The sequence below is a fragment of the Balaenoptera ricei genome, chromosome 9, assembly GCF_028023285.1.
Source record: "Balaenoptera ricei isolate mBalRic1 chromosome 9, mBalRic1.hap2, whole genome shotgun sequence".
NCBI lineage: Eukaryota > Metazoa > Chordata > Mammalia > Artiodactyla > Balaenopteridae > Balaenoptera > Balaenoptera ricei.
Genome location: NC_082647.1, coordinates 12,591,776 through 12,618,141, shown reverse-complemented (window position 1 = coordinate 12,618,141; position 26,366 = coordinate 12,591,776). Strand labels below are relative to the sequence as shown.

At 41.1% G+C, this 26,366-nt stretch overlaps 1 protein-coding gene across 1 annotated transcript in view; it reads left to right on the top strand.

The window, feature by feature from the left end:
- The window catches only part of LOC132372237 (probable maltase-glucoamylase 2), a 69,012-nt gene that overhangs the window by 22,496 nt on the left and 20,150 nt on the right, over positions 1-26,366 (top strand). The window contains 26 exon segments of the mRNA XM_059934393.1: positions 2,465-2,636; positions 3,178-3,294; positions 5,303-5,428; positions 5,430-5,461; positions 5,607-5,691; positions 6,626-6,682; positions 7,188-7,312; positions 8,176-8,264; positions 9,054-9,103; positions 11,003-11,211; positions 12,368-12,536; positions 13,496-13,592; positions 14,048-14,160; positions 14,609-14,734; positions 16,290-16,418; positions 17,681-17,788; positions 19,468-19,530; positions 20,342-20,458; positions 20,461-20,487; positions 23,113-23,341; positions 23,620-23,654; positions 23,759-23,875; positions 24,466-24,614; positions 24,715-24,799; positions 25,214-25,270; positions 25,684-25,808. Of these exon segments, the coding sequence (XP_059790376.1) occupies positions 2,465-2,636; positions 3,178-3,294; positions 5,303-5,428; positions 5,430-5,461; positions 5,607-5,691; positions 6,626-6,682; positions 7,188-7,312; positions 8,176-8,264; positions 9,054-9,103; positions 11,003-11,211; positions 12,368-12,536; positions 13,496-13,592; positions 14,048-14,160; positions 14,609-14,734; positions 16,290-16,418; positions 17,681-17,788; positions 19,468-19,530; positions 20,342-20,458; positions 20,461-20,487; positions 23,113-23,341; positions 23,620-23,654; positions 23,759-23,875; positions 24,466-24,614; positions 24,715-24,799; positions 25,214-25,270; positions 25,684-25,808 (2,808 nt within the window).

The following is a 26,366-nucleotide window of genomic DNA, read 5'->3' as shown; positions in this document are numbered from 1 at the left end:
TGTTGAATAAATGCCTGGCCTGAGAAAGAGAAGAAGGGCAGGATGGGCCCCCAGGGGACCTAATTCTAGAGGCAGAGGCTGTGCCGATTTTGATTTCCAGCACCATTTTTGCCCTCATGACTTTGTATTAATGCTGGATCATCCAGATTAGAGAGAATCCTTGTCTAGTAAATGCAAAGGTTTTTATTTCAATGAAAGAAAAGCTTCAGGAAGAAGGACACACGCTTCTGATTTTCTATCTTGTCTTTTCTGGCTTCTTTCTCTCTCACTCTACCTTTCCTGGGAAATAAAGTAGATGAATAAGACTCAGTTTCCTCATTTTTTCAAATGAGAGACTTGAATTAATGTTTTCTATGGTCCCTTCCTGTTCTGATCTATCTGGACACTTAGATGCGTCTGTCTAAGAATGGAATGTAAGAAGGAGAGTGGATAAATGGCCAGGGCAGAAAGGAAAAGTAAGGAAGAGCAGGAAGAGGGAGAGTTTAAATTGCTTTATTGCTAGTGTCTCCATGTAGCAAAGTGCTATAACATCACGATGGGGCTGATTAATACATTCTACTAGCTATGGTTAATAGTTAAAAGGTAACTATGACTGAGAAAGTAGTAGGTACCCTTCTTACTTCCCTGGGTCAGGCAGAATGGCCTAAATTCCCAGAGAACAGTGGAAATAACCATAACTTGGCCTTTGGGCGGGAGGCAAAGTTCACTAAAAAACAGGTAAGTCTTTCATTCAGTGGGATCTGGGCATCAGGAGAACTAAAGTCTTAGATCTGATGAATATTTGACTCCACCTTAGCTGGAAGACCAGTTTGGGGACAGAGGTTACTGATCTACCCAAAGGATGAAATTCACCTCTGCCTAGGCTGAAAGCAGAAGGCCAGATCCTCTCAGAAATCAGAACCTGACCATAAGTAGGTCAAACCTGAGGGATGGAAAAGAAAAATTTAAGGATCTCTGAATAAGGTTTTATCTCTGAGCTGGAAAAAACAGTTATCTCATCTGTGTTACCATAATGGCCAGCCTCTAAGTAAACTGTAACCGCAGATAACTTCACCCCTGTTTCAGTTTCACACTATAAGCTAAATGTGTTTCTTTCATGACTGATGATTGCAGAATGCAGTAAACCCTCTAGCCAGCAGTAATAAAGGCAAAGTATCTGCCAGTCTATACCAAAGGAGAGATGAGGATGAGAGTTGAAGAGTAGGTCCTCTCCTCCAATCCCCCATTTTTTGGTCATTAAATTGTCAGAATGGAACACTTCTCTTTCATAAACCAGGCTTCTAATTCAGAATTTTCTCCCTTTTGTCGTTATAAGTCACTCTGCATTTATAGACTCTCCATAAAATCCTTAGGAATATGAAGTAGGGAAGCATTGGTGGTTGTGCTAGTGTCTGTGAGGAATTACCTGGTGCCTGGTGGTACCCTTTTCTCAGACCGTGTATTGAAAGGAAGGATAGAAGAGCTTGCTTGCAGAGAGCTAGCAGCAATTGTGGCTCAAGTGTTACTATCTTGTAGTTGTATTATTGTTCAATTTTGGAATCTAAAGGAAGGTGTGAACTGTTTAGTGTGGAAGGAGAAGGGTGGCAGAGGCCTTTTAGTAAAGTATCAATGTAAAAGAGTGTGCAGAATAAGAAAAGAACATAGCCTGCATCTAACTATATGTTATCCCACCCCATCCCCGCATCCTGAAGCAATTATCTTTCTGAATTCTGTTTTTAATTCCTTTGCTTTCTTTTCTGTAGAGTTTTATTTGATATGTAATATTTTACATGTAATACAATGAAAATATTCTGTATTTTAGTTGTTTTTAACTTGATAAAGGGTGTCATATGTCATCCTTGACATTTCACTTGTCATTTCATTTGACATTTCATTTGTCATTCTCATTTCAATTAATATTATTGATGTTTTTGCATAGATTACAATTTTCTAATATTGGGGATTGCTAATAATAAGTTCTGAAGCTTCAGAGGAACCCAGGTGCCTGGAGCCCAGCTGGTGTACAAACTCTCCTCTTGGGCAAGCAGTGGGTACAGGGTCCTGAGCTGGTGTTGTGCTGAACAGGATTATTGATGAGCAGCAATGCATGGAACCAAGGGACACTGGAAAAACTCTGTCTAGAGGGAGAAGGCCGGGCCGAGAACCCAAAACATGGTTCCAGGGTATTTTTGACCCAAAGGGCAGAGCACAACCAGATCCAACAAGATAGAGAAAAGATAATCAAGAGGACAGGGGTCTAGAGAAGTTCCTTGGGGGGAAGGACTGTAGAGGTTTGTACTGTCATGTGAGATCTGAAACTTTATCCAGAAGCGGGAAAGAAGCTCTTAAAAATGCTAAACTTGTTTGCTTAACTGATTCATGATACTTTGGTGTTCCTTCTGAGTTTGGTTGGAAAGCCCATTACTGCCCTGGGTATAGGTGAGTCCTAGACATTCACAACTCCCTTGACTGTATTCCTTTTCAGGGCCATGGAGAATATCTTCCCCAAGAAAAGAAAATTCATCTTATCCCGTTCTACTTTTGCTGGATCTGGCAAATATGCTGTTCATTGGCTGGGGGACAATGCAGCCCGACGGGATGATCTCCGATGGTTCATCCCCGGTATCCTGGAGTTCAACCTATTCGGCATCCCCATGGTGAGTTTCATTCTCAACCAAGGAACTTTCACCCTTTGTCCTTTGACATTGTTTTCATTACCAGTCTTTGAGGGTGTCTGAAAACCAAGGAGCATATATTTCACTGTGATATGTATTGGAAAAACTAATTTTTATGTGTCGTGTGAGCTGCCTTCTGAAGGTCGGATGGTAAAACTATATCATTGGATTGTCATTCATGGACTCTGAAGTTAGGAAGGAGACACCATGAGTAAAATGTATTACTATCACAGAAAAATCTCATCAGCAGAACATCTGTAAATACCGAAGTTTGAAAGTGGACGCTGAATATTGAGGAAGAGCCCTTAATACAACAATCAGTCTTCTTCTTGTCAGTAGATTCCTGATGCATACTTGCTTCCTTCTCCCATTTGGCTGAAGGCTTTCCCTGAAAGCTTGGGACTTCCTTAAACATGGAAGGATGGAAATAAGAGATGCTCTTTTTCCTTATCATATAGGTACACAGTCAATGCTCTCTCCTCTCTCACTGACCACTGTGCTTGTGTGTGTGCTAATTCTCCAGGTAGGTGCCAACATCTGTGGTTATACAGAAAATGTCACAGAGGAACTCTGCAGAAGGTGGATGCAGCTTGGAGCATTTTATCCACTCTCGAGGAATCACAATGGGCCTGGGTTCAGGGTAAGGTCCCAAGAGAAGTGATGGAAACTTCTTGGATTGTATGATCTACTTGTACTCAAAGAGGGATTGAAGAAAATCCTACAGGGTGGCCCTAAGTACAGGAGCAGAATAGATAAATCTTGGGTGATAGGCTTCAAAAGCAGGGTATCGGGATGAGGGTATATGGGGAATGGAATGTATATAACTGAATGGTTCCATTGTTGAAAACTCACCAACAAAGGTTGTTGTTAAAGTGTCTATGGTACTGCTATCGCTTCTGTTATCACCTTACATAAGATGAGAAAATGGAGTCCACTGGTGTTTTACTTCAGTTAATACAAGGGAAGCTCCTCCAAGATAAGGGAGAGCAGGGAGGAAGGATTTAGGGAGGGACAGGCCAGTGACCTGAACGTTTTTTTCACCTTGTTACACATTCTCTTTCTATGAATGGTTTGGGAAATCACCCCCACTGCTTCTCATGACTCATCATGCTTTTATCCTATATAAAGTCATATTTTTGATGGGCAAGTATATAGCTGTAGTTTCACAGTCCTTCTTTTTTTTTAAAAGTATATTAAATTTAATTAGATGTTGCTAGACTGTTTTCCAGAAAGACTGTAAAATTGACATTTCACCTAGTAGTGTGAGTCTCCTTTCCCCCTAAATTCTTTTCTTTCCATTGGAGTATAGTTGATTTACAATATTGTGTTAGTTTCTGCTGTACAGTAAAATGAATCAGTTATACATATATCCACTCTTTTTAGATTATTTTCCCATATAGGTCATTAGAGAGTATTGAGTAGAGTTCCCTGTGCTATATAGTAGGTCCTTATTAGTTATCTATTTTATATATAGTAGTGTGTATATGTCAATCCCACCTCCCAATTTATCCCTTCCCCCCTTTCCCCCCGCCCTGGTAATCATAAGATTGTTGTCTACATCTGTGACTCTATTTCTGTTTTGTAAATAAGTTCATTTGTACCATTTTTTTAGATTCCACATATAAGTGATATCATATGATATATGTCTTTCTCTGTCTGACTTACTTCACTCTGTGTGACAATCTCTAGGTCCATCCATGTTGCTGCAAATGGCATTATTTCATTCTATTTTATGGCTGAGTAATATTCCATTGTATATATGTACCACATCTTCTTTACCTATTCCTCTGTCGATGGACATTTAGTCGAAGGCCCTCTTAAGGAGATGTTTATGGTAATACCAGGAGTGAGTAAGGTTTCTTTTACATCTTTCCAATTACAATGAAAATGAACATAATGAATGCCCATCATTAATGGGAAATTTCTGTTTCTGAGGCCTAAGAAAATTAGATCTCCCATCTAAAGCGTTCTTTCTTTGCTCTTTGATAAAATCTGCTAAAAACTGCCCTCATGAATTTTTTTGCACATGGTATATTGAAGAACAAATAGAGGTCACTGTCTTTGGAATAGAGAAAATAAAACATATTTTGATGGTGAAAACATTACAGACAAAACTAGGCATAAATTTTAAAATTGCAAATTTCTAAAAGTGTAAGGAAAGGGAGAGATGGATTGCAGATCATGGTGGTAGGCAATGCGGCTTAAGGCAATGGGTTTCAAATTCTTTTTTCGTAGTATTACAACTTTATTGTGTTATATGCCAAATGAAGTATTATCAGAAACCTTAATAAATAACATAAATTGGAGGAGCTCTAGAGGGAGCAGGGCCCACTATAGCCCCTTTATCTCCATGGCAACTTCTGTGGGCTTCTTTTTCACCCTGAGGCTGTCATAGACTGGCAGATGTGTCAAATTTAAACTCTGCCACTTGCTTGCAATTTTACATTGGGAAAGTCATGTAATCTTTGATACTATTTTTTTCATCTGTAAAATGAAAGAGCAGAACCAAGATCCTTTCAGTTCTGGAAATGCTTTGACATCCTCCAAATTGGAAAATATGACTACTGTCATCTGAGAAAGCTTCTTATCATAAGGGAACTTTAAAAATTTGATGGAAATATTTAGTAATTGCTTACATTTCCTTCTAGGACCAGGATCCTGCTGACTTTAGTGAAAACAACTATATGCTGTTGAATTCCTCCAGACACTATCTGAACATCCGCTACACCCTGCTACCCTATCTCTACACCCTTTTCTACCGAGCTCATACCCTGGGGGGAGACCGTAGCAAGGCCCCTCATCCATGAGTAAGCTTCCTGACCTGCAAAGAATCCCTTTCAGACCATAATTTCACTTACCTTGTTAGTAGCAACAAGGTTAGTTAGGACCCTGTTGCCATACAATGTGCTGCTGTCCTGTATTGGGACTTCACCTGCCTTCTCTGTTTTCCAGGTTCTACCAGGACCCAGCTACCTTGGAGGTGCACGAGCAGTTCCTCTGGGGGCCTGGACTCCTCATCACGCCTGTTTTATACAAAGTGTGTTTATAATCTAAACAATGGGGTGAACGCTCACACTTGTTCTCCTGGTTCTATAGCTGAATAAGCTGGGTACTGAGTATCTGTGGCTGCGTTTAAATATGAGTATAAATGAGAGAGAGAGAGAGAGAGATCGTGAAAGTTTGGAAATTTGAAAAATAGTAATTCTTGATCTCACTGTTTGCCAAACAAAACAATCCCCATTTTGCAAAATTACCTTAAAGCTTGTTTCCTTAAGCATGTGGCCATGGTATTGATGGGGACTTTGAATGCCTGTGAGTTTGGGCTGGCCATCTGTCTGTGCTTCCCTTTGACCAGAGGGAATATGCTCCTAAAGTTGGGGTGGAGAAAGAGAAGAGGTGGGGAGAGGAGAGTGGAGGGAGAGAGAGGTTCTGGGCAAGGGGAGGGTGCTACTCTGGAGTCCCGGTATAAAGGACCACGCCTACCCTTCCTAAGTGTGACTTGGGGCAGGGGTGAGTGGGGAAGAGTAGGGTGGGGTCAGGATTATGCGGATCCATTTATAAACATGAGAGATGGCCCAGGGACTCACGTCACAGGCCCTTGGAGCTGACGTTTCAGCCCCAACGTCTCATGGCAGGTCCTGCTAACTAGCAAGCGGTCCCCCTGCAAGGCTCTCCTGGGGGCCTAGCTGCTTCATTCTCCTCCCATCTGTCAGATTACACAGGTAACTCAGGGAGTGAACTTCCTCTGCTTCTCTCAGGAGCCTCCAAGCAAAACAAACTTCATTTCTAGGAACAGGTCTGGTTTGGGTAATCTGCCCAATTTTTCTGAGTATCTGTGTTTTACTTGTAGGATGGGATGATCCCAATTATCTCTGAGGATCGATGAGATGAGCACATGCCACCACGTGGGAAGGTGTTGTGTAAATTGTAAAGGGGTGTGCCGGTGTTGCTCATTATTGTTGTTTCCCTAGGGTGTGGACCACACAAAAGCACATATACCGGCCGCCATCTGGTGCGACTATGAAACGGTGAGTGAGGCAGCCCTGCTTGGCTCAGAGACCTGCCTTTAGCAGAGAGCAATTCTAAGGCAGCAGTCTTGGGAGCTCGGGGTAGGATAATAGTACTAGGTTTTACATTTAGTTGCTTGTGGGTACTTTCCTGGGAAGAAGGCCTTTCCAGAGGTACAATGAAATAATTTGAATAACTGGGGTAGGTTTATGGCAATTTTCATTATATCAACCTGGCTACTATGCAGCTATCGGGACTAGTAATGGGCCTTAGGGTGTGATGACCTAGAGGATTAAAGGCCAGTTGTGGAATCACCCACAGCATGGTATAATGTAAAGAAATAGGGTAGGTTGGAGTCTTGGCTCTGCTATTACCTATATGCCTTGGGCAAGTCACTTCACTTTGAGGACGGAGGGGTCTCTATTTGTCTCTTCTTTAAAATGAGGCAACTGAACTAGATCATTTCCAAGGTCACTCCTAGCCCAAGCAACATATTATCTGATCTTTTTTCCTTTTGTTGGTTAGGGAGTAGCCATAGAATGGAGGAAACAATCTGTGGAGATGCTACTGCCAGGTGATAGGATAGGACTTCACCTGTGAGGGGGCTACATCTTTCCCACCCAGCAACCAAACACAACCGCAGAGACCAGGTGAGCTCCTCACCCTTCTGAGGGGTGACTGCTCCGGTGCTCTAAGGGGCAGGGTGTTATGGGAGAGGCAAATCGGGACTAAAATTGGATAAACTAAGGGAAAACATCTCCAGTCAGTAATCTTCTTCACTTCCTTTCAAGGTCGGCCCCAAATTGGCATCTTAGTCTTCATTAAGCAAGGGATAAATGTAGCCTTGGTTCCTTTACATTCCCTTTGTCTTTCACTTTTAGATTGCATCAGATTAGAAAAAGAGTCAAAATAATCACGTGTGAGGATTCCCCTGGGGTCGGAAATTGTTCTCAAGTAGATTCCTTTAGGAATGAGAGAATGCAAGTTAAACAGGAGATAAGCATTACCATATGAAAGTCAACATAGGTTCAAGGTCAAGAGCCAGAAAGTTTGAGTTCAAGCCTCAGCTCTATTACGTTACAGATGTGTTACCATGGGCAACTTACTTTCTGTGTTTCTGCTCATCATTAGTAAACTGGAGTTGATGGTAGTTCAACATTGTAGAGTTATTAAGAGGGTCAAATGAAATATAGAAATGATTTAATGTATATAGGACACATAGAAGAGTGTCTTCCACTTGGTAAGCACCCAGTAAGTGATAGTTGTTAGTATTATCACAAACCCAGTTTTCAGCAGGGACTACCGCCTTCTACTGTTCTTCTCATGCTCATTCACTACTAACCTCTGCGTTCACCCACACCTTGCTTCCGTGTTTTCAGACAGAGTCAGTATCTACTCAGTATCTGGGATTGACTCTAATACTGTCTGTCCCTGTGGCATGAAGGGAACTGGTTTAACATCGTTCTTTCTATCCCTTCTTCATTCTCTGAAACTGAGAATTGCTCTTTTACAGTCGGAAGAGTACCACGGGACTCATCATTGCCTTGGACTATAAGAGAGAAGCAAAGGGAGAGCTGTACTGGGATGATGGTGTCTCTAAAGGTAGACGTCCTTATGGTACCATCACTGTGCTTCTCAGTGAAAATTAGTCTTTGCAGGCTGCCCAGTATGGCACTAACCCTGTTATCACCGATGCTCATTTCTGTAGCTTAGAATCAATTTATTCTTAAAGTCCCGTTAGCCAAGCACATGCATTAGAATAGACCTCATATGAGCAGCTTCTATGCTATTGACTCTACCAAAGCAAGACATTATTGGATTTAGTTTATTCTTTTCTCTGGGTGTCATTATTAATGCCAAATAACACATTTTATTAATAGATTTGTAAAATAGTGCCTTGGTGGCTATTGAAGGGCAAGTATCTAATTTGTTTAGTGTGTTTTTCCACTGTGAGATTTCCATATAAATACCTCACATAAGCCTCTGGTCTCATTATATAAAAATCCTGCCCTATATAGAATTAGCATTTATTCATATTTATTGGCTATTTATTATTGTGCTGTGTGTAGGGCATATAAAGATGAATAAGACATAAACATTGCCCTGAGCAAGTCCTGGTCCAGCAAGATAGAGGGCATGTGGGTGATTACAAATGCAAGTCAAAGTATTTTAGATGCCGACAAAATGGTACAACAAGTGCCATGGGGTTTAGAGGAGGGAGCAGTTGCTGCGGGTTGAAGTGGTCCAGGGAACCTCTGTGGAGATTCGCAAAAACAGGTAGAACTTGGGTGAGCAGAACTAGGTGGCAGAGACATTCCCAGGGAAGAGAAGAACACGCCCAGCTGCTCTGCTTCCTGTAGCAACCAACCCTCTTCCATCTTTCTCTTTTAGATGCTGTAACTAAAAAGAATTATATTCTGTATGATTTTTCTGTCACCTCTGTAAGTACTGCTTTTGAGGAACCCACAGTGCATGTTCTTTTCTGTGACTGCTATTTGAGTTTTGGGTTTGCCGTAGATGCTTGGTCTTGTGGACTAAGGGCAGTGCCTCGTTGCCATGGTCGCAGAAAGGATTAACGTTAAAATGAATTTTTAAATCTGTGTTAGATACGTAAGCCTATAGAAAATCAGTATGAGTTTGGTGAAGAACTTGTTTTTTTCTGGAAAAATAAATTATTGCCTTTGAGTTTTATATGCTGAGTCTGGGCTTCCAAGATATGTCCTTATTTGAGGGGTTGCGAGTGTGTAGGACGTGTGGGTCAGGGGTGATGAGGTGTGCAGTACCTTTCTGAGGTTCTTCCATCATGGCCTTCCTTTCCAGAGTCACCCAGTTTCTCTGCATCAAAACCAGCATTTGATGTTGTCACATTAAAAAAAAAAAATTAGCCATTCTGATAAAGGTGTAGCAATATCTCATGTGGTTTCAATTTGTATTTCTCTGGCGTTTAATGATGTTGACCATCTTTTCATGTACCTTTTCATTTGCCAGCTGTATATTCTTTTAAGTAAAATGTCTATCCAGTTCTTTTGCCCATTTTCTAATTGGATTGTTTGGCTTATATTTGAGAGTTTTGAAAGTTCTCTATATATTTTAGAAACCAGTCCCTTCTTGGATATATGGCTTGTAAATATTTTTTTTCAGTCTGTAGGCTGCTCTTTTCATCCAGTTAACACAGTCTTTCACAGAGCAAAAGTTTTTAATTTTGATGGGTCTAGTTTATCATTTTTTCCATTTATGGATCATTCTTTTTGGTGTCTAGTATAAGAACTCTTTATAGCTCTTCAATATTTTCTCCTATTTCTTTCCTAAAATTTTTATAGTCTTACTTTTACATTTAAGTTTATTATCTATTTTGAGTTAATGTTTTTAATTAAAAAACTTTTTTTTTTTTTTTTTTTTTGGCTGCGTGGCTTGCGGGATCTTAGTTCCCCGACCTTGGATTGAACCTGGGCCATGACAATGAAAGTGCCAAGTCCTAACCACTGGACAGCCAGGAAACTCCCAGTTTTGAGTTAATTTTTATATAGGATTTGAGGTTTAGGTTGAATTTCATGTTTTGCCTATGGATGTCCAGTGGCTGCAGCACCATCTGTTGAAAAGTCTGTCCTTTCTCCATTGCATTGCTTTTGCAAAAAATCAGTTGGGCATATATTTGTGGGAGGCCTAATCTTTTTAAACATCAAAGTGTCCCTTTTTTTCTTCAGTCTTCAGTTCTACCTTCTTTGTCATAGCTCAACTTTGTCACTTTTGAACTGTGGTTCCCTGAATAAGTTATCTAACTTACCTGGGCTTCAGTTTCCTCATCTGAAGAGTGGGGATCATTACAGCCTCAACCTCATAGTTTGCTGTGAGAATTGAATGAGATAATACATGTAAAATGCTTAGCACAGTACCTGGCACACAGTTAAGCATTCATAAATTTTAGCTATCATCATTATTGTTAAAAGAAAAAAAAATTATTTGGGCACTGTTTTGTGTGTATGTGTATGTCTATACCTTTGTGTGCCCATGGGTCTCTGTGTGTATTTGTGTCTTTTTGTTTGCTTTGTGAGTACCCATCTTGTCTGCTTGAAAATTCCATGATGTCAAGAAGATATTTTGAGTAATAGAACCAATAAATAACCAGTAAACCAAAGCAAGCACATAATATTACTAAAAGAGTACAAAAAGACTGTTAAGAGTCTCGCTTGAAAAATTCCCTGGGGACCATCTCCTGGCACCATTTAGAACCTCAGAGGTAAAGGATCTCTTAGAATCTCAGGAAGAAAGATACAGAGTGGTATTTGGGCACAATTAGAATGTGATATACCTGGTGTCTAAACTGACTTCTGTCTCCCCAGAACCGTCTACAGGCAAAGATTATAAATAATAATTATATGGACCCCAACAACCTCATATTTACAGGTATCATAATCTTGGGAATGGACAAGGAACCTACTAATTTTACCGTCTTCCTTAATAATGCTGCCACCTCCATTTCAAATGTTGTCTACACTCATTCAACAAAGGTGGGATATTGTTCAGTCCTGTGTTGCCCTTGCCGGCAGCGGTGGCCTGAGCTTCTGACAGCCAGCTTGCCCTTGCTCTGTTGACTTTGGGCGGTCACGGAGACAACTGGCTTGCTCCAGCAAAAAGCTCCAGCACTGCGATGTAAGCACAGTTTACTTGGTTCTAACTAGAGTAGTTCTAGATCTAATTACAGTGGCTCTCATTAATGCAAGTGAAATATTAATCTTAGAGACTCTATGTAAATATGTTAAACAGAGAGTGTATCTATTGCCCCGACTTCAATAAGGATTTTATTTTCTATTAGTCCTTAACAAGAAAAATTAATTGATCAAAGGTTTAAAAAAGCTAATTAAGTGATGCTTGTTTTTAGAGAAAGGAAAATACATGTTCTATTCATTGCTCTCGTTAAGTAGAACAGGAAACTCAATTTAATAAATACAACAGATAACCATATAGAAATCAGTTCTATATACCCTCATTAAGAAATAATAACAGAAGAGGCAAGAGAGAAGGGCAAAGGTTCTGAGGAGAGTGAAATGGCTTCTTACAGCCTTTGCTTCTATTGAGAGTTTAGACTGAAAGCCTTTTCACAATGTTAAGCACGAAAGGAGCTGTCATCTCTCACGCCTTATCCTGCTGCTGAGTGGAATGCAGTGAAGGTCTGGGTTTTGCCTGGGGCTGAAGTTCCCCATCCGTGTAGAAACTGTCACCTGTGTGTGCACATGTGCCTTCAGCTCTCTCTGACTGTACGTCTGACTTTCTGTCTGTTACCTTCTTTGGTAAGAAGTTCTTTGGCCAATCCAGAAAAGTCATTCTAAGAGTTGCACGTTTTCTATTGGAAAATTTGCTTCTACCTTATCCATTTATTCATACATTTATTCAAGCTGATATGGCAGGCAAAGAGAAGTAGAAATACAGAGATGAGGAAGATGTGGTCCTTGTCCTCAGGGAGCTCACGACCCAGTAATGGAGTTCTCAGTCTTGCAAAAGACAGAGCACAGATAAAAATGCAAACACAGGACCTTGGCAGTGAATTACGGCCATTGTTATCACCTGGGTCATCTCACAGTATTTGAATGTGGATCCACATGTGCAATCACTCAGGAAGTTTCTGAATCAGCTCGACATCCCCATGTAGCCCGTGTTTACGCTGGCCTGTGCCCAGCTCTGAACTGACGTCTGCCCTTGTATTGCAGTCGGGACTCGCAGCCCCCCGGCTTCACCTTCAATGACATGTTCCTTTCCATCTCCACGCGCCTCCCCTCTCAGTACCTCTATGGCTTTGGGGAAACCGAGCACACAGCTTTCAGAAGAAACATAAGCTGGAACATGTGGGGAATGTTTGCCTGAGATGAGCCACCAGCGGTAAGCACAGAAGAATAAGATTATCACTAGTTTCTCTCTATGTAAATTTATTTTAAACCCTATGCCCATGTATTCATCAGCTCCACCTTATATTGATACTTTCTGCTCTCAGATGAAATACACCATATGTTATGGTCTTCTTTCTCTTCTGCCTTAAACTATATCTATTTCCTGTGGACTATGGATTTTACTTATTTTATAAACTTTTTAAAAGATTATTTATTTATTTTTTGGCTGCGTTGGGTCTTCATTGCTGTGCGTGGGCTTTCTCCAGCTGCGGTGAGCGGGGGCTTCTCTTCATTGCAGTGCACGGGCTTCTTATTGTGGTGGCTTCTCTTGTTGCGGAGCATTGGCTCTAGGTGTGCGGGCTTCAGTAGTTGCAGCTCACGGGCTCAGTAGTTGCAACACACAGGTCCTAGAGTGCACGGGCTTCAGTAGTTGTGGCTTGCAGGCTCAGTAGTTGTGGCTCACGGGTTTAGTTACTCTGTAGCATGTGGGATCTTCCCGGACCAGGGATGGAACCCGTGTCCCGTGCATTGGCAGGTGGATTCTTAGCCACTGTGCTACCAGGGAAGCCCCTATTTCATAAACTATTATTTAATATGTTTTACGTGTCAGGCACACATAGAATAAGACATTGTTTTATTTAATAAAACACTATCTTTTTCTCCAGAGGCTTGTAAGCTAGTAAGAGAGAGAGATGCAGAAATAATGGTAACACAATGTAATCGGTGCTATAATAGAATCATATGATAATAAACAGGGAAGGCATAGGGGGAGAGGGCATTTAGGTTTTTACTTGGGATGGAGGGAAGGGTCAAGGAAGTCTACAAAAGACATGACATTGTACTGAATCTTCAGTACTGAGTAGGAGTTTGCTGTTTGGGTTATGATGTGAAAATTATTTCTTGGATTTTCTTTTTTTGATTATCCACCTACGCTCCCCACGACTCTCCCAGTACAAGAAGAATTCCTATGGTGTCCACCCCTACTACATGGCACTGGAGGAGGATGGCAATGACCATGGAGTGCTCCTGCTGAACAGTAATGCCATGGGTAAGACAGAGACATGTTCCCCCGTGTACCACCATGAAGAGCTGTGACCACTTTTTTGGGGATCTGGAATACCAGTAGAAATAAAGAAACTCAAGGACAAGAGAAATGACCTTCCATTCGTTTATTTTTCAAGTTTTACTAAGAGCGCTAGGCCAGGTATTAGGGGTACAATTTTGACTAAACGTTGTCCCTACTCTTGTATGACCTTATTTTACTGTGACACTTCAGCTCTCTTTCACAGAGTGATATAAGATGTTGAGACTGAGATTATGTTTGAGGTACCTGAAAATCCATCTCTGATTCCACTGCATGAGAGAGGACTTTCTAGAGGAGGTGGGCATTAAAGTAAGAGAGTGAAAATAGCAAATTTTAGAGCAGATTCCCTATCTGGGTGATTTACAGTTCCAAGGATGCTCCTCATCTTCTATCTTTTTTTTTTTCTTCTTGTTTTACAGATGTGGCATTCCAGCCTACTCCTGCCTTGACATACCACACCACAGGAGGGATTTTGGACTTTTATATGGTTTGGGGGCCAACCCCTGAGCTTGTAACTCAGCAATACAAGGAGGTTGGAAGTTATTCTATCCATTGATAAATCATCCAGTGTTTGTTAGGTATTGCCGTGCTCTTAGCACTGAGAAAGGCCATTTGTTTTTTCTTAAGGCCCTTGAGTGTCCCTACTACATTATTGTTGTCTTTTCTGAAAGTCAGGATTTAGTGTTTAGGGGCTATAAAGGCATACTGACATCCCATACTTCTCTTAACTATTTGCTAAATAGCCTTTCTAAGAATCTCTAATCCATGATAATCACTGAGTTCTTAGGTTTCCTAGAGTGGATGCTGTAGAATATAGGGAAACTTTCTATCATTCTGCATTTTTTTGACTTTATTTTTCTTGAGTGAGGCCTCTTAGATCAGACAGCTTCATAGAAGAGCTCAAGTTGCTTCTAGTATAAGCCAATCATCTTTTCTTTCCAAAGAAGCCTACTTAGATCCATTTTTCTTTTTTCTTTTAGTTGATTGGTTGGCCAGCAATGATTCCCTACTGGGCCCTGGGATTCCAGCTGAGTCGCTATGGATACCAGAATGACGCTGAAATCTCCAATTTGTATAATGCAATGATGGCAGCTCAGATTCCCTACGTATGAAACCCTCACTCAGTCTGTGGTTTAATTAGTTGTGGGAACTTGTGGCTAATTATAGATTGAAAAATCTTCATAGAAATTACCGATGACTACTTTGGTATGAAGAAAACATAGCTGTGGAGTTAGGAAACATTGCTTTTTAAATTTATTTCATGCTACCCTTTTAAATCAAGTGTTCAAAATTGAGAGTTGCATAAATCCTTCAGCAGTTTGAGGTGTGCTTGGGGGACATTGTTCCTGCCTCTTGGCAGGAGTATCCTGCAGTAGCCATGGCTGGACTTTAAGGTGTGACTTTGGGGACTTGAAAACTATCTCAAGATTATGATCATTTTAGGAAGTTGTACTGTGGCTATTCTTGGAGAGGATGGATATAAAGTGACAATATGAAAGAAAGTGAAAAGCAAGCCTTCACTTTTTCCTAAACACACACATGCACGTAAGCATATCCTGCAATGACAACCTGTCCCCTAGATAAGCCCCTGGAAGTACAGTCATTTGCTCTCAACAGGCAGAATTCCATAAATAGCACACTCTTTCTCCTCTTAAAATGATCAGTTTCTCATCATGCATTCTCTTTGTTCTCAGTTCACCTCCTGAGATTTTGGAGGACAATTAATGATTGGAAGCTGAGAATAAAGTAAAGTGTTATGATGTTCTCATCAAAGATAATTTGAAACATTCATCCAGGCTTAATTTTTCCTTTTACACACTACTATTCTAGATACTTATTAAACATAAATTAGAAAAGATAGGAAAATTAAAAGATCTTTAAAAATCCATAGGTCTACCTCACTGAGACAATTAATGTTAATAACGTGTTGGTTCATTCTTTTCCAAGCTTTGGTTTATGCACAAATCTCTGCTCCCTTGAACAAGTTTTACCTAGAGTCTTAAGGCAATACAGGTGATTATCACCTTCAGGTTAAAAAGAAACATCTTTTCTTCCCCCAACTGAATACTAACCACTTTAGCCATTATTCAACAATCATGGATTGAGTGAATTTCATGTGCCGAAACCTGGTATAGAGAAGAGGGAAGACAAGCTTCTCATCTCAAGGATCATCCAGTCTAATGGGGATGACAGAAGTATATACATTCTAAAAAACTATAAAATACTGTAGTTCTAAATGTGAATAAATTCAGTCAGGTTTACTGGAGGGGAGAAAAGAAACAGATATACAATCTTTTCTGTTTCTCAGGCAAGTCTGGCTTTCTACCCTTGAACGTTTAACCACCCTTTGTTTGGTAGGCTCACCGAGTTTGCAATTTGAAGAGTGGAAAAGCCATAAATTGAGGGAAGGAATGGGGGGAATTCCAATTGGAGGAACAGAAAGAGAAGGAATGGGGACAGGTGAGCTGGATGCAGGAATCAGAAAGCAGTTTCCATCAGCGGAATTGAAAAGTGAGTCTAGGGGAGAACTGAGATAAGAAATTCAGGGAGGCCTGGGCTGGGGTCAGCAAGCAGCAGTACTGGAGCCTGGCCGAGCAGTCCGTGTGCCCCGAGGAGGCCCTGCTGCAGGATCCCAAGCATCTTGCTTGTTCCTTTCTTCAGGATGTCCAGCATGTAGACATCGATTACATGGACCGGAAGCTGGACTTCACCCTCAGCCCCAACTTTCAAAATCTTGGCCTCGTGATTGAGCAAATGAAGAAGAATGGTGTGAGATTTGTTCTTATTCTGGTAGGTATTTAGAAAGATTAGATCCCGTTTTCTGTGTCTATGCTCATGGTTCAAAAATGGTACCACCGAGGGAAACTGGATGAAAAGTGTGTAAGATCTCCCTGAACATTTTTGTAACTTGTAACTGCCTATGAATCTACAGTGTAAAATAAAAGTATTAAAAAGCAAATAAACAAAGGAAGAAAGAACAAATGAAAAATGGCTTTAAAAAGATGATACATAGCAATATTTATTTTTCATAACTGAGTGTCACTAGTATGTAATTAATTATTACTGTTCTTTCAGTAGAGTTAGAAGAACTATGGACTGAAACACTACATACAGCAAAAAAATAAAAAAAGAGCTTCACTGTTTTAAGCTGTGTCTCAGAGGGAATAACTATATCTTAGTCTCATCTTTACCTTAGGGGGTTCAAAAACCTCTTAAGTTACCATTACCATTACTCAGGAATTGTGAGGCTTAGGGGACTTATTTCTTCTTAATTAAACTCACAAACAACTGAGTTAAGATCCAGAATATCAGTTTATTATTTCACATTGGAAGCTATATCTTGACAAACACAGAAGTAGTTACCTGCAAATCACCCTCCCTTCTAGCTTTTAAAAATTACAGCATTGTTTTCTGACTTTTGTTCATTCGTTCATTCAAGTATTAATTAAACACTGGGTCTTTGAAAATCACTGTTCTAAAAAATGTGTGTGTTTGTGTTTATAATCTAAATAAGAAACATCCTTTTTCTTATAGGGGTTTTATTCTGTTGGAGGGAGACAGCCAATAAATAAACATTAAAAAAAGATAGTTTCAGATATGTAGTGACAATTTCTATGACAATTGTGAAATAAGATACTATTATAGAGAGCAGTTGGGGGTATGGGATGGAGTGAACGGGGAAGGCCACTTTAGATAGGTAAGCTGGCCCACAGAATAGAAGAAAGGCATTTCATGTTCTTAAGGACTATTGCTATTACACTGTGGAAGCACAGTAAATTGGTTTTTTCCACTTGAGGGTAATGTCTTATTAACCTGGTTTATCTCCAAGAATTGTTTTCAAACATCAGCATACTTTTTTCCTGAAGACTGTTATAGAGAAACATCAGTATATTCTTTTAGCTCTCAATTATCCATGGTGTGTGTGTGTATGTATGTGGTGTTGTATTGAGGTTCACCATTTCTTTCTGCACTGTGAATTGTTAAAAATTTGGAGGGGAATTTTCTTGGGGATGTTTTTCTCATATTTGCTGTTTTAAACCCTTTCATTGCAGGATCCAGCCATTTCTGGCAATGAGACCCAGTATCTCCCATTCACCAGAGGGCAGGAAAACAATGTGTTCATCAGATGGCCAGACAACAGTGATATTGTCTGGGGAAAGGTAAGGCTTGGGAGAAGGTGCCTATAATTAATCAGTATCACAATGTCTTGATTAAAAGAGGCTAATAAATCTTGGCAAACTATATTGGGTAATTTACAAATTATGAATGAGTAGAAATCTGATACTGATTAGCTCAATAAACATTAATAAGACCAAGATTTCAGGTCTAATCCTCTAAAATATCAGTGAGCTTTGTTTTATTGTCTGGAAGTATTCCAGTGCCACACCCGTTATGTGTTCCAGCTGGTCATTTAACAAACATAAAGAATCCCTTTGAGAATGACTCTTTTTTTTTTTTTTAAATAAATTTATTTATTTATTTATTTTTGGCTGTGTTGGGTCTTCGTTTCTGTGCGAGGGCTTTCTTCAATTGCGGCGAGCGGGGGCCACTCTTCATCCCCGTGCGCGGGCCTCTCACTATCGCGGCCTCTCTTGTTGCGGAGCACAGGCTCCAGACGCGCAGGCTCAGTAGTTGTGGCTCACAGGCCCAGTTGCTCCGTGGCATGTGGGATCTTCCCAGACCAGGGCTCGAACCCGTGTCCCCTGCATTGGCAGGCAGATTCTCAACCACTGCACCACCAGGGAAGCCCTGAGAATGACTCTTGAAGTCTATCTCCCAGTCACTCGCTCTCATCTTTGACCTGGGATGCTTAATCAGTATCTAAATAAATCACTAAGTGCAACAGATTATTCTCCTTCTCTTATCTCCTATCATTCCCTTTTGTGGCCTCAAGCCTCATCCTCATTGTTCGATTCACAGCAACAAGATTTTAAGTGAACTTCCCGACTCCAGTGACAGTAGCTCTTAGCCAGGATTCAAACTGCTCTGTAATTATCCAACGCTACTTCCTCTTGCTCCGGGTACATGCCGTGCTCCCTGTGCCTTTGAATGTATCCTCCCCAGTTTACCCAAATAGTGTCTGCACTTCAAGACCAACTTAAATATTCCCTCTCAGGAAGCATACAAAGACTAGTTTCATTCTCCCTTTTTTTCCCTTTTCTATATTGTTGCCCTCAGAGAGCATAGCATACAACTTAGCACTTATGTTCCATCTGTGAACTCTGAGAAAACAGGACTATTTCTTACTTAAACCTCAGCAGATACAGATCATAGAAGAGTGCCTGGCATATATAAATGCTCACTAAGTGTTTGCTGAATGAATGAATTAATCAATGTATATAGTTAATGTCCTTCTAATTATAGATGAAATTGGTTGATCCTATGGATATTTTAATGCTGCATATACTTGGGGTCCCCAGTAAGTCATGATGCTGCTTAAAAGTATTGAGGCCAAGTTTATGGGTTGTGAGCGGAAATCAATCGTATTCCTTTAGAGTCACACACTTAACGTTTGTTTTTTATAAGGGGAAATTTGTTATAGGTCTATGATAGGCATAGCAGCGAGAACTGAATAATCATTTGCAAAGTGATTTTACAGAGGATATGCTTAAAACGGATTTAGTTATATTAAAAAATAAAATTTAAAAAATTTATGGAATGAATTGAGAGACCCCAACCTATTTTAACCTAACAGAATTTCATATATTCAGACTTTACAATTTAATTAATGGCAAATATCCCCCAGAATTGTATGGAGATGCATGTCTCACATGTGAAACATCTCATGGTCTGTGTGCAATGCCTTTTAAAGGTTTTAATTTTTCTTCTTTTTTTCTAGGTTTGGACAGATCTGCCCAATGTGAATGTGGATGGATCCCTTGACCATGAACCTCAGGTTAAGGTATAGTTACACACAGATTTTTGTCTACATGGACCTAAACATCTGGATACTTACACGTTCTATCCTGATGTTTGGTTAAGTAGCTCTAAGTTGAGTGTACTTGTCAACTGGTAATTTGTTGGCAGAAAAAGATCCTCAAATGGAAAACTCAACACACAACTAAACTGGAAATGTGTAGAAGGAAATCGTAAATGAAATACCTTCACATGTACACCTTTAATGGATTGTGTTTTGTTTGAATTTAATGTTGCCTGAAAAATAATGAAGCAGAGTCTAGAATATTTTTACTGGAGAGGTTATGAACAGATTGGGTTTTAAAGAATTGTCTACATGTAAGAGAAAATGTAAGCCAGGTGAAAGGAGTCATGGCCTTGACTCAGCACTTGATGCCACGTCGGCCAGGGCATCCAGCATCCCGCCACACTGCAACTCGTGTTTCCCTGCATGACTCATCTCCTTTATTTGGCCAGTGTAGAAAAACCATCTGTGCTCTGAAGTTTGATTGTTTAGACCCTGACGGTTAACTTTCCAGTTCATATGATGAAATGCCCAGTCGTAAAACGAATCCCATGTTTAAAAGGGACTTAAGCCTATCTAACCTTCTAGGGAAATAGAGAATGAAGTCACCTTCCCTGATGTCTTTGTGTCCACAGTAAACCCTGTGCAGTCGCAGCTGCAGACCTGAGGTTAGGGCACCCACTGAGTAGGCAGTGCCTTGCACAAATACCTGCTGGTCTCCCCTTCCTGGTCCCCACACTCCCCTTCCTGGACAGGCTGAGACCCCACGTGACAGCATGTGTCACCCTTACAGCTGTACAGAGCCCACGTTGCTTTTCCTGGCTTCTTGCGCAATAGCACAGCTGCCTGGTGAAAGAAGGAAATAGAAGAGTTCTACAGAAACCCTCGAGAGCCAGAGAAGAAGCCTTCAGAAGCCTGAAGTCTGATGGACTGTGGATTGTAAGTTACCCTGAGTGCTTTTTCTTTGGAAATATTTAGCAGTCAGAACATGGGGTGACAATTCAGAGCCTAGCAAAGCAGTGAGTTAGGGCTGCGGGAGTGGAAGAGAAGGATGCTGTTACAGAACTGAGGTGCTGGGACCACCAGGAAGAGCAGAGAGGATCGCATGTTTGCCCAGGGACATACTGCCTGATGGAAGTCGGAGCCCATGGAGGCAATGTGCCACCGCTGGAGATGCTGCCAGAGAAAGAAAGAGGGACAAATACCCTGGCTTCTCTTAGCCCCACCCTCTAACCTCTTGCCAGTGCTTCCCATTGGCCAGACCTACACAGAGGCCAATGCTAAGGGAGCCTGAGAGCCCATCCTATGATACAGGGTAGAGCCGGGGGTGGGCAGGGCATGAATCAGAGGAAACAGATGTTCACCAGAGCGCTGGTAAGACTCCTCTGAGGAAATGGCTTCAAAGGCCTGTTCAGATGCTCGTCAGTTGGGCTTAAGAGCAGGGCTTCCTGAGATGTCTCTGGGACACGTGTTCAAAGGCTCCTCTATTTGTGTTTTTCTAGGGCTGGGAAGATATCAGTGTCCCAGTTTCCTCCTCCACTGTCCAGTGGCCTGAGATCCCACGCATATTCTGAGCCAGCTCTGAAGAGCTTCTCAGGTCTGGGCCAGGCTGAAAGAAGCCTGCGATTCACCCAGAGACAAACCTCTCAGCCCACTGGCAGCCCTGGGGCCACCTTCAGGATAGGTAGGCACAGAGCAGACACAAGAAAGGACACAGATTAACCCAAACTGTGAAGAGATGGGGGTAGCTCTGAGGACCACAGGTCCTGATAGCTTTGTGGTATTTGTTCCACCTGGGGGAAATCGGTAGCTGAAATACCTCATATAGCCAGCAGTTCTTCTAAATAACTGCCTTCCCTTTTAGTATGTCCTATTTAAGATAATCTAATATATAAAAATGTAACTTTTTCACTGATAAAGTAGGCAGTGAGCAGTCACCTCAGGAATTGCTGTTTCTTGCATTTACGTAATAAATCCCTGCAGCTATTATTTGATTTCCAGATTTGTTTCTGAGTTACCTGCAGCTTTTTAGGACTGTGTCTACTGCAGAAAGCAAGAGACTCCTCCTTGTGTTGGGTCCATGCTGATGTCAGAATCAGTCTAAGCTACTGATAAAGAGTAGATCATAGTAACCGTAGGCCACGGATAAAAAGTGAGTCGTCCACGCAGAGAAAAACAAAGATGGGTTTGTTGTGTGGGGAGATGAATCAAGAGATTTTCTTAGGTCATGATTCCAGCATAATTTCAATATTTTGCCACTATCAAACAGTCCTCACGAGTCTAGAAATGCCAGGTAAACTAGGAGTTTAACGCTCTTCTTAAGTCCATTTGAGTCCAAATAGAGATTTTTCCTGGGGACTGGAAGTTAGGAAAAAAGTATTTATTGTGCTCTGGGGATAGTGCTTTTAACAGAGCTCCAAAAGAGGTCAGAACTCTGTTGGCTGCTGGCTTTTGGTGCCAGTGAGCTAGGGATGGGGCGGGCTGGGACTAGCCCCAAGTTAAAATCCCAGAGGCCTCACTATCTGGCCAAGATTTAGTAGTTTTTCTTGGATAGACAATTTTCATTTCATTTCTATGGCTGGTAAACTTCTAGAATTCTGACATGGTCAGTGACAAAGTTCTTTGCATCATTCGCATCCACCCTTACTCTGTATCCCTGCCTTGTTTCAGACCTTCATTACCTCTCACTGTGTGAATGTGTGTGTGTGTGTGCACACGCATGCACTCACACATCTCCATCCATTTTTGGATTTATTTGGGTGTGAAATATTGGAAGTAACCTAAATGGATTAGTTTTCACTATAGCTAGCTTCTTTTCCTGACATCACTTATTGGACAACTTATCTCTGTCTATTGATTTGTGATGCTTTCTTTAGCAAATATTTGGTTACATCATATACTAGCATCTATCAATAGATTTTCTCTTTTGTTGCATTGATTTTTCTCTCACACATTGTTTTTATTTTCTGCCTAAAGCTGCAGACAGAAGACCAACCTTCCATCGAGAGAGATAAACATCTTTTATGTGTATTTGCCCCGTGTGCAAAATTTATCCTACTTTTTGAGGAGTAGCCTAGTAGGGAGCATATTACCAAAAAGAGCCATAGTCATGTATACTTTTATTTATTTTTTGTATTTATGCCATTTTATTTTATTTTATTTTTACAGTAGGTCCATGCTGGTTATCTATTTTAAATATAGCAGTGTGTACATGTCAATCCCAAAAGTCATATGTACTTTTATATGGGTCTCAGATCTGCATCCTTGCTCTTTAAATGACTGACAAATTATCTACTTTGAGTCTCAGTTTCCTGACAGTAAAAGGAGGCCAAGGTTGTAAGACCGTACACATGAACGTGACCAGTATAATACCTGGGATAAGAGTAATCATTCTATAAATATGTTCTACACGTCACCCCACCCCTCCTCTTACCTAGAAGTAGACAGCTAGTTAATTAGACTTTCTTTTTAAAGAAAAGAAATCCACATATTAGGTGATGCTCTATCCCCATTTGTTCTCCTGGGAAGTTCACTGGGACCCTGAGCGTCACTTTTAAATAACAGATGCTCCAGGCTGAAGCTGCTCTCTGTGATAAAGTCCCATGGCTGTCCAGCCTCAAATTCACCTTCAGCTCAGCCCCTTGTTCCCCTCCGAGCAGAGCTGTGCAGGAGGTGACGGGACAGCGAGAGATCGTCATCACTCGCTCCACCTTCCCCTCTTCTGGCTGCTGGGGGGGACGCTGGCTGGGTGACAGCATGGCCGTGTGGGACCCACTGAAGAAATCTGTCATTGGTGTGTGGGCTTATCCCGGGGCCTCTCCTGGTGGTGGGGGGACTGGGGTGTGTGCTCTTCAGCCGCATCGGTTATATCTAGTCATCATCCGCGTGGTCAATAAACGCAACAGGAGGTGAGTTCTCTGTGGGTGTGAGTCTTAATCCGCACCCATCTTTTGATAGTTTCATCATGAGTGGCCCAGAGCTTTCAAATGCGGTGCGGAAGAGACAGGTCAAAACTACCCTTCCAAAGGGCTGTTCTTATGTGCCCAACAGAGCTGTATCTTCTCATTGCAGGCATGATGGAGTTCAGTCTCTTTGGAATCTCTTATGTAAGTCCTACTGGGGCCATTACTAATTCCCCAGTCAGATCTCAGTGTGTCTGCAACCCACAAAAGTCCCACCTAAAATGTGCTCTGATTCTACATCTTCTCAGACAGGAGCAGACATTTGCGGATTCTTTGGAGATGCTGAGTATGAGATGTGTGTTCGCTGGATGCAGCTGGGGGCGTTTTATCCATCTTCCGGGAACCACAACACATTCGGGACAAGGGTGAGGGAAGCAGGTTATGTTGCAGGTGTTCTGTGTCCTCAGATCACAGCTTCCTTTTAACCCTCAAGAGCATCGTACTTATTTGTATGATGAAAAAATATAAAAATCACCAACAGCAGCTCCATTGCTTGTAAAACCCTCAGAGTTCAAAACCCCAGAATTACCAACAATTTTCAAGAATATACTTTTTCTCATCTCTCAGGGGATTAATGCCTACAAGGAGAAAAGTGCTTATGGCTCTCTATGGGGCTAAAATAAAAGAGGCTCCTTTTGCTTTTAAGAACAATGGATTTGTATTTTACTTAAATCTATCCAAGTTATGTCAGTGCTGCGTAGAGACCCATCTCTCTACACATGTGCGGCGCCAAGGCTAGACCTGTGCAGATACTGAGGGGTCCATGATGAAGGGGAGGAAGCAAGGAGATCCAGTTTAGAAAGAGGGCAGATGTAGGGAAAGAGGAAGCCAGAAATGAAAGGAGAAAGGGTGTGTAACCTGCATATGGGATATGTGCCTGCGCTGGTCCTTTTCTCATACCGCTAGGATGGAGGAAAGAGGAGGTGACCTTTCACGTGCTTCTTTATCCTTTTAGAGACAAGATCCTGTGGCCTGGGACTCAAACTTTGAGATGTTCTCAAGAAAAGTCCTCCAGACCAGATACACCCTGCTGCCTTACCTCTATACTCTGATGCATAAAGTTCACGTTGAGGGCAGCGCTGTTGTCCGACCCCTTCTCCATGAGTGAGTAGAGCCTGTTACCCAAGCGGCAGGGATATCTTGGGAATAACCCCCTGCACCTGTCATAACAGTATGGGTGGATTTTTCATATTTATTCTTTAAGGTTTACAGAAGATCGCACAACATGGGATATAGACCATCAGTTCATGCTGGGCCCTGCCATCTTAATCAGCCCTGTGCTGGAAAATGTGAGTTTTCTATCACAGATCAGACACCCTCCAATCACATAATCTAAAGTACAGGAAGGGCATTTTACAGATTGTCTTATACAGCTCACTATTTTCAGGCAAATGCATTTCTAGAACTTCTAAGGGAGATCTTTATCTTTTTTCAAGGTCTCCATTAATGGAAGCTTTACAACCACAATTGATTCTCATTTTAGTGTCTTGTCACTTTGCATCCTTGCAAAATCTACCTTTTTAAAAATTTTATTTTTCTGTGTGTTTAAAGAAGAATTTCCTAGGTTTTCTCAGTAAAACCTTCCAAACTCTTAAAGTCATTAGTCAAATTCCTTTTTTAATCTTAAGTTACAGAGGTAATTTTAAAAAGTTAAAATTAAATTATTGGAATATTCATAATGACATGTTGATTTTATGTTTCAGAACACTTTTCAGGTCTATGCTTATTTTCCCAGAGCCCGTTGGTATGACTATAGCATGGTAAGAACCAACATTGTTTGTGAAGAACCAGGTTGGTCCATGCAGTCAGAGAGAGGTGCATGGAACTTTCTCCTGACTTCCAGGCACATATTTTCTAAGGCAATAATTTTCAACCTTTCGGCCATGCAAGGTTTGCTTAAAGTATCCATAAAAGCTTAAGTAGGTAAAATCTGACACCCATGTTACATTGACTCATCCCCAAGCCCCCACCTTTTCTGGAGAGTACAGAGAAAAGACTAGATTTTCGAGGTTTTAGCAAAGCTGAAAATCAGAGATTTTCTCCTTAGATTTGCAGTATTTTGCTGATTTTCCAACACACTTCCTTGGAAAGGAAGGACTTGTAATAAAGCATGCATTCATTTTATCTTTTTTTTTTTTTTGTCATCATTCCTTGCCTGTTTTCTCCCTTCTAGGAATCTGGCAATGAATCGGCCGGTGAGTAGAAAATCCTGGAGGCTCCCCTTGACCATATCAACCTTCATATCAGAGGAGGCTACATCGTGCCTTGGCAAGAACCTGCGATGAGCACTCACTCCAGGTAAGGAAGGGAAGCAGTGTCTGATGGCCTCACTTTACCATAATGAGGCAGCCTTACGGGAAGTGGCCCACCTTGATGGAGGCTCTGTGGATAAACTAAATATGGACGGTTTCATTGATCTGATTCTGTGAGTACCTTCCAAATGGGATCTGGGGGAGAATGAATTCATGAAGTCATTCTTGGGGAGAACTCTGACCTGTAGCTCTGTGTCAAAGGTCCGGGATGAAAGTTTTCCTGAGGGTAGCAGCATGTACCTCTTTACACATTATTTTAAAAATTGGGAATATTAATAAGCTCTTTGATTTGTGATGTCTACCCAGGGTTTTAGTGCTCATATCCAGATCTACTTTGGTGAACTCAAGGAGAGATTATATATACATATATATTGGATTGGCCAAAAAGTTCGTTCGGTTTTAAGTAAGAATAAAAGACATATTTTCATTTTCACCAAGAATTTTATTGAACAAGGTATTCACTAACCGAACGAACTTTTTGGCCAACCCAATATATACACACACACTTATACATAATAAATTAAAGAGAGCATGTTATATCAAG